The following is an 11,493-nucleotide window of genomic DNA, read 5'->3' as shown; positions in this document are numbered from 1 at the left end:
GTTCTGCAGAGGTAATACCACTCCACTTACAGCAGCTGTCTTCAGCTAGTCCCGAATGATCACAGACTTCTCCCTCACAAATTGGCACTTGCTTTCTGGTGGCAAACTGGGTTGACACCTAACCCTGAGATGGTGGTATGCAAGTTCACTGGACGGTGAGTGTAAAATCTGCTACAGATCAGAAGATTGTAAAAGAAAAGCTTGAAAACGAAGTTTTCTCTACAAAACTTCTGCTGTAGGTTGAGCTAACACACATCTAAGGCTAGATAGCCTGTCAGTGACAGTCTCTAAAATACATGTTCCTCCTACCTAATGACTCTCTAACATTTCTTACAATTGTTGGGATAAAGCTAATCCACTGCTACCTGCTGCACAAAAGCTGTACTTTCTCTGTAGCTCCTGTGAGGAAATGGCACCAGTTTTGCGACTGTGATTTCTTATATCCATGAGGCTGCCTAGCCAGTCCTGTGGTTCTCTTCCAGGCCTTGCTTCATTAACAACTACGACAATAAGACAGGGTTGAAGTTTCTATGCTGTAATTAAGAAAGTATCAGTGTCAACACTATAAATTCCCTTTTTGAGGGATTTATGACTGAAATGTAAAAATGTACTCCCAGCTGAACAACTCTCTTTTCAGATCTTATTGTATGAATTGTGATTATATTTTTTAGCAATTCAAAGAGCCTTTTAGAATTATAAGAAGAAAGTTAAGCTGAAAAAGAAAAAGAAAAAAAAAAGGAAGGAAGATTTTATTCCAGTGGCTAACCTTCTCCTCCTCTTTAAACACACAGGCTTTGCTGGGGCCAGATTCTTCAACTCAGAGAATTAATTCTCCCAGACACCTCTCCTCAGCACATGCATACAGGGGTTTTCGCTAGAAAACCAGAAGAACTGAACATGTTACCTGATAATTATCCGTGACTGTGAGGTCCATGCTCTTACAGGAAATTCTGTTTTCTGTGTGGGTCCCGCTTTCAAGGTTTGAAAGTTGGATGGCAGGAGCTGCTGATGCTGGCAGTAACTTTGAATCTTCTGTTGTGATTGCGAGGGTGTCTGAGTACTCTTACTCCTGGTGTACTGGATGTGCTGAGCAACAGCTGCTGTTTCTAAAAGTTACCTTTTTATTGGTTTGGTTTTAAGGATTGCTTACTCCATCTATATGGCTGAGATATTGTGACCTTCAGCATTTTACCGAATTCTATGTTAGGATCCCCACTGCAGCTAGAATTTCCTTCCACGTACATATTTGCTTTGAACATATAACGACTCTGCAGCTTTAAGAGAGAGAGTTTTATCAGGGAAGTCTAAGGTTGTGCAAGAAATGCTGGGAGTTGGTAGGTTTTATTCTTCCTTCCAGGACGCCACTGAGGCAGAAGCACACTGCAGTATCTCTAGACCAAAGTCTGGTACACTTTGCAGCAGCGCTTAACTTCCGCGGCACGATCTCCGAGTATCATCAAGAAGGTCAGCGCCGCGCCTGTGCGGCTTGCAGGTTGTTCAGGGGTGGTTCCTGCGCTGACGCTGTGCCGTATGACTGGTGAGGAGACTGTTGGTACCTGGCCTAGTGAAGCAGAACCAGGAGGGGCTGCTGAGGCTGGTATTTGCTGGGACTTGGATTCACTGTCCACATACCCAGATGAATCCTGGATCTGGCAGCTGGGATTCAGAGAATACTCTGATCTCCTGCTTGTGAAATGTTCGGGATCTGCACCTGCATCTTTCTGTGGTGTGTACCTTTGACCACACAAATGTTTTGGTGTTAGCTTTTGCAGCTGGTGATGTTGGCCACTTGATGCTAGCATTCTGTCACTGTTCATGTAATTTCAAAGGCAGCTTCAGCACGAAGTTTTGAAGGCTTTAGAGACAAAGAGCTAAAAATAAATTGTGGGAGAGACACCTTGGTGGGATTGATACATATTCTGCTATTCTTGTTCTTTTACTATCATGTCTCCTGTAAGATGTTGTTCTGTAACTGCATCACATGTTATAAAGAGGAGAATTTTCCCAGGTTTGGCATCCGGAAAAAATGTGAAGAGTCTTTAGCAAGATGGTTCATGAAATAGTGAACAATGATGAGATTGTAGTGGTCATCTTTTTATTTTGCATTTAAAATGATCCACGCCTTCCACAGATATTGGGCTTTAGGCTTTTTTCCTTTTGTGGTGGTGTATTTTGAATCCACTCTTCAGTTCTGATAAATCATGCTCATTTGAAACCCTGTGGTGCTTTTAACTGTGATAAAGGCTTGTTTGTTTTTGGGAAGAGTTTCCTGAATTGCTCCTACAGCTTTTGTTAGATACAATGGTTGTTTTCTTCTCTTTCTGACCTAAGCATCCAGGTAGTGTTGCTGCTGGTGTCTGTTGCAGACCTTTTCACTACGCTGTTCCAGGTACCATTTTGTTCCAGTGCTTTCTAGACTGTAGGGTGAAGGTATTAATCAAAAATAATGTTTGACTACACTTCAGTTATAAAGCTGACTGAAATGATGGAAAACTTTTCCTCTCAATAGATCAGACTAGATTCTAGTCTGTTAAAAGACACGTCGTTTTCAGTCCCTTGTGCCAGCGAGCAGTGTTGGAAGAGGAGGAGATGAAGAGCTACCTCTGCCAGACTTGACCTCTGTGTTTGGGAATCAGCGCCTGGAGCGCGGGTTCTGCTGCCGTACCACGGAGAGGCCCTGGCACAAACGGCCGAGAGCTTCCTTGGCGCAGGGACGTCCGCTCCCTGCAGACACGGGGCCATCCCCAGCTCTCGTTTCTAGGCGTCCGTTTCGCAGTCTGCGCTGGCACGACTCGCTCCCCGGGGCGACTTCGGTATTCTGCCTACGGACGTGGGAGTTTTCCCCAGCTTTACCCCACAGGTCTGGGACAAGACCGATACCTCGGATCTCATGGGCTTTGCCCGACAGCAGCGTGTCGTGTCCGGTCACCCCTCTTCTGAATCCCAAGCAGGGAAATGTTTTCAGTCTCGCCAGCCGTAAGCTGACGTGGTTGTGATCTCACGCACCTTGCAGTGGATCCCCTCAAGCGAGCTGATTTTAGCCTGAAAACGTAGCTCCAGTGGCAGGAAAGCTCTAAAGCCTTTTCCTAACCTCTCTCTCTCGGTACGGTGCAACCACTCGGCGATGCTCAGCCGAACGAGCAGGATCTCCCCCTCAGAGGAGCCGCAGGGCACGCCGAGCCCCAGCGGACCCGGCCGCCGGACCGCCCGCCGCCGCGCCGCTCCTCCCCGCCTCAGGTGGCAGCCGAAGGGGGACAGCGGCAGCGGGGAGCTCGCCTTGACGCCAGCCCCGGGGGCGGTGGAGGGACGGGGGCGAGGAGCCCCGGGGCGCGGGCCCCGCGTCCCCGCTGAGGGACGGGAGGCCGCGCCGCCGAACCGCCGCCCCGGCCCGCGCGGCCCCGCGGGGGGGGCCGTGAGGTGACACCGCCCCTTCCCGGTTCCGGCAGAAGCAGAAGTGGGAGCCCCGGCGAGGCGCGGCGGGAGGCGGGGGGACGAGGCGCTGCCACGACGTCGCCGCGGGGGCAGCTCCTGCCGCCGCGCAGGTGAGGGCGGCCCCGGGGCAGCGGGGCGGCGGCGGGAGGCTGCCCGCGGCGCTGAGGGGAAGGGCGGCCCCGGCCCCGCTCGGGCCCCAGCAGGTGCCCCCGGGCTGGGGCGGGGCAGCCGCGTCCTGCGCCGTTGAGACCCGGCGGGGATGGGTGGGCGTGAGCACGGAGGGTCTGCGGAGGGGGGCGGCGGGACGGGCGTGAGGGACCGAGGGGACCCCGCCATCCCGCACCTTCCCCGCCGCGGGCCAGCCTGCCCGAGGAGAGGGACGGAGACCTGCCCGGGGCTGCGGGCCGCAGCCGGGGTCCCCGGCCCGTGCCAGGCCGCGGCGGGCGGGCAGCCGTCTGCTGCCGATCTCCTCCCCGGCCTTCCGCCAGGCCGCGGGACCCTGCGGGCAGCACAGCGTCTGTCGGCTGTTACTAATTATTAGCGTCGTGGTAATGAGCCGGTGCTGGTGGTGGGTATCCGTCCTGGCAGTGCCTGCTCGGGTGAGGTGACGCCCCGAACGCATCAGAAGGCAGAGCTGGGGGCAGAGGATCCCTTTCCCCGAAGTGGAGGCTTCAGAGCCTGCAGCACATGGGAAAACCTAGCAAGGGACCCGAGTGAAACTTCGGATTGCACTTCTTGGTTGACCTGGTGTGCCTGGAAAGCACCGGCTCTGTCACTGGGGTGAAGTTACAACAGAGCGTGGATTGAGCAGCGTGATCTCTGCTAGCCTGTGCCTTTATAGTTTGCCTTTACTACACTTTTCCCTCTCTTTCTTTGTTTTATCACAAAGAGAGTTAAGAGTTGTAGGCTGATCTTCAGATAAGAAGGGTTTGTTTTCAGAATTCTGAAGTACTGAAATAAAGTAAAAGTAAATATACAGGTTTTTGGATAGACTAAGCAGGTTTTTTTTCCCTGTGTCTGTCTTCACTTGGTTACTTGCAGTGAGTCTTTCTTTTTAGTCCAGATTAGTCAGGCTCTTCAATAGAAAACAATATAGACAAACAGTAACAAATGGTTCCAATTGTGTGTGTGGTGCAGGACACTGTCACAGTTTTGCTCCTGTGGTGCCTACAGTCAGGGGGAAAGGGTTACGTGTTGGTGTCTGTGTCTCAGCTAGAGCGTATGGTATGTGTCTGTGGCTGTTAGCTCACTTGCTGAATCGTCAAAGTGATGCTGGACCCTTCCACTTTAGGCTTCAATCACTCTTCGGTCGAAGAGCTTCTGTTGCACGTAAGGGTGTCTTGTAGCTCATACCTCATGGGTTTAGAGGTAGCCAGGTGATGAGGGTCATGACGGAGTTCTGCTGCGTGAATGGGTAGAAATACTGTTGATTTGAGTAGCTGTGCAGTTGTGGGTGCTAGAAGGCTGAGGGACGTCTGCGGGGGGGTGTGAACAGGACTCAAAAAGATCAGGTCTAATATCAAGGGCTTCCATTGGCTCTTTTGAGAGGTTGAATGTGTTTTACTGTTAGGAAGCTCTCTGTGACGTTGTTCTTAAACTGGAGCAGGTTGCCAAACCAATGTAGGAACGGTCAGTTAGATTGATCAAATATTATGATATTCTTCCCACCTTCTACTGATGAAGTAGATATCCGCAGCTATGGTACTGTTTTGTAGTAAGTTAAAAGCTTGGCTTATGACTTAGGATTTAAGTTAGACTAATAACACCATTTGCTCTATTTTTGGAAGAAGGAGCTACTCTAAAAGGGGAAGTCCTGTAGATTATATTCAGCGGAAACTGTTTAAGAAGCCACCTCTGAGAGGCAGTTGCCTTGTACTAAGGGACTAATCTCTCAAAAAAACCTGCTGCGTTACCTTTTATTAAATAGCTGTATTTTGAAACTCTTTTTCATGTTGTTCTAACTCATGTTTAATTTTACAGCTACACCTTGTACTGTAAAAGGCAGAGCGGAAGTATATTTTGTTATAGTCTCCTGAAAAACTACATTCATTTAAAATTTGAGGTTTTTATTATTGCAGTGAAGTGTTACTAAAATGGTTAACCCTTGTTCCAAATCATGGCATATTCATTTTATTACAGTTCTTAATGAAAAGAGCAAAGTGAGAAGACAGGGCTTCTTTTTTTGTCAGAAAAGAGTACAAAGATTTTGTTTTAATTTTTTATTTTCTCATCCTTTCATTTCTGTTCTTACAAGCTGTTGTGGCAAGACAAGATGACTATGGCTCTCTTGTTAGGTGCAAGCCCATGATAATTTAAATGATTATCTGATCAGTTCCAAGGAGTTGAAAGGGATCAGGTGCATTCTGGCTAAAATCTGCCATTGCTTACTACCCTTAAAAGCTGTCTGCTCTCTCTCAGTTGCAGGATTGGGGTATATGTATTTTTTCCAGTGTTATAAGGAAAGGGTACTCCATTTTCTTGTTACAATAACAAGCTTATAGCTATTAAACACCAAAACCTGTGTGATACTTTGCAAAACATGGAGTGAGACATGGTTCCTGCTGTAGAGCACTTCAGGTTCACTGTGGGCAGTGCAGAAGAGGCCACCCTGCAGGTAAGAAGCGACGATTATTTGCTTCTGTGTTAGCTTACAATAAAAGTTGTTCGTTGAAGTGGTAGAGTTCAAAAAGGGATTGGAAAGATTGCACCAGACAGCTTCAAAGACAGACAGATTACACCAAAAGCAGTTAGTGACATGATGTTGAAAGACAGTTTTGTGGCATTATTGAGAGACAGCAGAAAAGAGCGCTCTTTAGTGAAGAGCAGGTCAGGAGATAGTGACATGGGGTGAGGGGGAGGAGGGTTGGAAGAAGTTATGAAGGGGAAGCGAGAAGTGGCATGGTCGAATTAGCTATCAGCACGGAAACTGAAACTGCTTGTGATGGAGAGTGGTGGACTGCAGAGAGAGGAAGAGAACCGGAGGAAATACTGTGGCTGGTGGCTGCATGTGGCCAGAGGTTCTTTAAACCTGTCCTGCTCGGGGATGTGGTTAAGGGGGATGGTTGGGAACTGTGTGGCAGCAGCTCTTGCTACATGTGTGAAAATGATATGCTTCCTTCTTTGTGCATGGATGAAAAAGCAAGTTCCAGGGCATCCTGTTTGTAAATAAACTTGCTGAGGAATAATCAAGCTTGTAATTAGCTGTTTGATGCAATGGTGTGTGGGAGACCAAAGCACAGAATCTTACTAATATTTGTGAGAGCTGCTGCGTATGCCTCTGTCTTTTGGCTGTTTTGTGCCAAGATGTGTCCTGAGTGTATGCGCACAAATACCTGCCACCTGACCGGAGAGTAAGGAAAAGTAGACTGTGTAGGAGAAACATAGCCATGAAGTTTTAAAAGTTCGTAAACTGAGACTTTCTAGACATAGCCAACATTTGTTTCAGTATTTACTCATATTTTCCCCTCATTTTCTTTACAGTTCACAGAAAGACAGTTAGCTGGTTTGAATTCTCGTATAGGTCAGACTGTAAGAGTTTACGCAAGCTGATGTCATAATTTCTTGTGTTACTTTGTCATTGGATTGCCAGGCTTCAGTGATTAGCACTTTTTCTTAGCTCCTCCTAATGTCATCTCCTTGATGTAATATCAAGAAGACAGCAACACTGGCTGCAGAGCCTGTGAGGCTTCTCAGATTTCAGAGGTCTCTTCAGGCAGAAAATTGATGCTTCTTTAGGAATATAGGGCAAGAAGAAGAACAAACCTGCGGCAGTTCACCATGGGGACAGCATTTTGGTTATCTGAAGATAGCATTGGCAATATTTAAAAAAAAATAAATTCATGGGAGGGTAGAAACATTTTGAGTATGATTCAAATCTGCTGTAAGTATCTCTTCTCATGCTGATATCTAGATTGTCAACACGTAGGACAAAATGGATTTCCAGATATTTCTTACAGTAGTGGAAATTAAATTATCCTTTGTTTCAAGAATGAAAAGTTTAACTTCCAGCTCGGATAGAACTCATGAGGTTGTTGTGGGACATAATTCTACAAATACCATAAAACAATAAAGAAATTCCTATGGGAATGGTGATTTCTGGTAAGAGCTGCTGCTGTCTTTACGTCAGTTAGAGAAAATCTCTGTGAGCAAAGCTATCTCACTGTATAAAATAAATAAAAGCAGATCTGATGCTTGAAAGGAATTTGGTAGGGTTGAAGTTTGTGGTTTTTGATGTCTTAGGATACTTGTGAAGTCATCAAATAAAGATGAATATAGTCAGGATTGGAACTTCATTGAAGGTAGCATCTCTTACTTTGGACCTACCAGTAACAGTTGCAATTTTCTGCCGAAAAAAACAGTATTGCTGTTTGAAGGCTTCAGAGGTGCTGTTTTGGTAAAGGTGCATTTGGATAGAATGTGTGGTGTGTTATGCTTGCATTTTACATTTGATATGCATGTGTGATTTGTAAGTGGTATACTTACTACAGAAAACCTGCTAGATATTACAGAAGAGGATTCTATGCGTCATTGTACTAGGTACCATTTTTGGCTGTCTAATCAACAGTTGCTTGTGTAACCGTCCCAGGAAGTAATCCTTCCCGGCTGCTGGTTATACTGGCAAAAAAAGCTAGAGGCTTGGTAAGTGAAATAAACTGCCAAGGTCAAAGCAGTTTGTGCAGTGTGATTGCATTTAAGCTATTTTGGGGTAGGAGATGGCGGCAGAAAATGTTACTGAAACACCAAATATTGCTCCTTTAGAAGATGTTTTTAACATAGTTCTGCTTTAGTTTGAACATTTTTTTGTGTGTTTCCGATGTGTTCTTTAGTTTTATTTAGGCTTAAATACTTTGTTTCTTGTGACCTAGGTATTATTTGTTCTGGCATTTCAATGGTTTGCATTCTTTGTGTTTTTCTCTTTTGCGCTTATTACTCAGGTATGCTTACATGTGGTATTTCTTCCAGGTCTTCTTTCTTGTTTTTTTCCCTGTGCTTTTTCTGTCACATTTTAGAGATGTAAATCTGTGTTTGTAGCAGTGGGGTTGTACATGCCGTTAGAGATGTGCATACAAAAGCACAGGGGGAGTTATGGCCCTTAACGTGATTTTTCTGTATTTTGGGCTAAACAGATCTTGGCTGACTTTATTTTGGTCTGGAACACTGCGTACTTCTGTGTTAGAAGACTGAGAAAGCAGTTAGAGGTATGGTGCAGCTGGAAGAGAGGCACTGGTCTTGCTGGGATATTTAGATCACAATTCATTGCATGCAGTAGCTGCTCCACCCAGCTCTCAGTTTTTAATAGATTCTGCAGCAGCGCGTCTACCAGTGTCACTGGTACCGCTCTCTGGGAAGGCTGTTGGGACTTTCTTTCAGGATAAAATGGCAAGGATGCTGTTAATGTTAGCCATGTATTTGAATGGACAGGAGTCTCTGTGAGGTTGCTTTAACTTACACAAATGTAATTTTTAAAGAAATAAAAGTGCTATTTTAAATAGTGAATGTTCTCACTTTTCTTTCCTTTCCTTTTTTCTTTCCAGGACACTGAAAACTACAAAAGTTTGATTAAAAAAAAAAAAAATGCCCAGAAAGAGTATTGACTATGGAGTGCTGCCGGAGTATGAGAAAAGCCAGATCAAAAGGACCTTGGAGCTGGGAACTGTTATGACAGTATTCAGTCTTAAGAAGAGTAGTCCAGAAAGGAGGACTATTCAAGTCATAATGGAAACCAGACAGGTAGCATGGAGCAAGACAGCTGACAAGATCGAAGGTTTCTGTGAGTATTTGCAAAGTGTACCTGAACTTGGAGTTATTAATAAATTGATGTATTGATTTAATGAGACTTTGTTAACATAATGAAGTTTTTGGCTGAAAAGAGTCTGGTAATTTGCTGAGAATTTTCTGAATTGTTGCAATGTAGGTGAAGAATCTTCTGCAGCTCATTATTTGGGTATCTAACACTACTTAAAGATGATTAACGTGCTTTTACCTTAAGCCCTGTTCTCAAAGTTTTCATCTTTGAATATGACAAAGCTTGTATTCTCTAGGAATTGCGTTACCGAGTGACGACTGTTTTCCATCATTAAGCCTCCGGAAGTATTGTAAATTCAAGCAAGTAGTACTTCTTTACCCCTTCTCTCTCCAAAAAGGAAAAAACTCCACTACAAGGAAACGGAATTCAAATTTCCATTTTCTTAGGGAATTTGCTGTTTCAGGATAGAAATCGTTATTTAGGACCATTATTGGAAAGTACCAATGACTTAGGAGGATGAAGCTGTGAGGTGTAAGAGGTGGCTTCAAGGTCCTGAGCTGATACTCTTTAGTTGATGTTTCAACTGACTAAATGAGATCAGGAAATAGAAAGGGAGAGTAAAGCTACATAGGACTGCAAAAGCTATGGTACAAGAGTAAAGTGAGACTAATTTTCAGTTCTTACTGAACACAGCTGATGTCAACCAAGCTCAGCCTGTGCTTTTTGGGATTTGTACAGCCCCTGTTAGTATAGTGTAGTTACAGTGCTTGCCTATGACTATGTGGTAATGAGTTTTATTTATTGCGGGAATGATTTTACTATGCAACTACTAAACGGTGTTTGTCTTCAATAAAGGTATTGAATTGTTTGCTGGAGTTGCCAGAATCATTTATTGGTCAGCCTCAGCTGATACGAGAAGCTTGGAGTTGAGGAACTGGGGCTATTTGGGAAAAGGAATTGTAATAAGAAGTGGGAGTTTGGAGTTGGAGAGCTGGGAAGGCTGAGCAGGTATATATCATGCTGTTTCAGTGCTGTTTCAGTTCTGTGCCGCCCACAGAGCAACCGTGACTGGCACCAGTTACTCCAGTAGTGCAATGGACAGGAGCTGTGCTCCTGGTATTCTCTCTGGATGTGAGCACACACAAATGCGAGAGAAACTGGGAAGGAGCAGAATGGAGTTTTGTCTGTCAAGTTGTGGATTTTTAGAAGGTTTTTTTTTGTAAATACACAGTAAGTTAAAAATGGGTCGATCTGTAAGGTTGCAAAGACAGGCACTGAGAAGTTGCATAGTTTTTGGATTATCTGTGCAGCTTCCCTTCACGCTGCTTACTTACAAGCATTAAAGCTCTGTTTGCTACTGTTTCCATTGGCTCCTGTCTCATTCCTTGTGCAGAGCGGACCTGCAGCTGGAAATAAAATGCGATGGAATGAAAGACCGGTTGTCTGGAGGATGATTTTGTCATTGGTGGTGAAAATGTGGTTATATGCAGTGTTCTGGGGAAAAGCAAGCAGGGCTGGACACCCTATTTAATAGGTACTCTGGATCATAATCTTGCAGTGCCCCTGTTTCTCGTGTGGAACGTGAGGCTAATTATCCTTTCCTATAATGATGTGTGTGAGTGCAAGTACGTTACTGGTTCTGATATGCTCAGATCCTGAAGTGATGTGTGCCAAAAAAAGAAGTCCTGAGAGGAGATGAAGGTTTCGGTTATGAGAGCATGGCTTGAAGATGCTTAGTAGATAAAGCCTGGGGTTACACACAGAACAGCAAGATTAAAACAAAATAGAAAATGACCACTTAGTGGGTGAACGAAGCATTGTAGTCCTCTGGCAAAACCAATATGTGATCACATAGCTGAAGACTTACTGTAGCCATTTGCACAGAGGGGCCAAATTTAAAGCCATGCAGGCTGTGCATTCCAGATTTTGGGGTCAACTTTGTCAGGGCTTGACTTGTAATCTTCTTTTATCAAAGCTTCCCGAGGGTGGTGTGTGTTTGTGGTAATGCATCCTGATAATTAAAGAGGTTGCTCTATGCATAGTTTTAAACTTTTACAATAAGGTGAATATTATAACTTAATTCTTATACCTGGATAATCTAGCAGGGTAATGGCTTGCTTCAAGTTACACAGGCAGTCATTACTAGAATGGGAAATATAGCTATAGACCTGTGATTTACCCAAAGGCCATCTGCCTCTCTTCCTGAAAATTGTAGTACTGTAGCAGTTTTTTTCAATTGAGCAACATTCAAGTGGCCTTTATAACGATGGAAACTTTAGGTCGGAGAATATGTTGTACTCTAAAGCACTAATTTG

The 11,493-nt window shown here is 44.9% G+C and overlaps 1 protein-coding gene across 3 annotated transcripts in view; it reads left to right on the top strand.

Moving 5' to 3' along the window:
* The first annotated feature begins 3,454 nt into the window (after positions 1 to 3,454).
* Positions 3,455 to 11,493, top strand: part of PLCG2 (phospholipase C gamma 2) — a 71,690-nt gene continuing 63,651 nt past the window's right edge. For 2 of the 3 annotated variants that reach the window (XM_075433369.1, XM_075433371.1), the window contains exons 1-2: positions 3,455 to 3,542; positions 8,967 to 9,202. In XM_075433369.1, coding sequence (XP_075289484.1) covers positions 9,007 to 9,202 — 196 coding nt within the window. In that variant the 5' untranslated portion in view covers positions 3,455 to 3,542; positions 8,967 to 9,006. Of the gene's footprint in view, positions 3,543 to 8,785; positions 8,867 to 8,966; positions 9,203 to 11,493 lie in introns of those variants that run through there. The other variant, XM_075433370.1, reaches the window with a different exon arrangement.

The sequence above is a fragment of the Opisthocomus hoazin genome, chromosome 12 (assembly GCF_030867145.1).
Source record: "Opisthocomus hoazin isolate bOpiHoa1 chromosome 12, bOpiHoa1.hap1, whole genome shotgun sequence".
NCBI classification, from domain to species: Eukaryota; Metazoa; Chordata; class Aves; order Opisthocomiformes; family Opisthocomidae; genus Opisthocomus; species Opisthocomus hoazin.
This window is presented reverse-complemented; position numbering and strand designations above follow the sequence as displayed.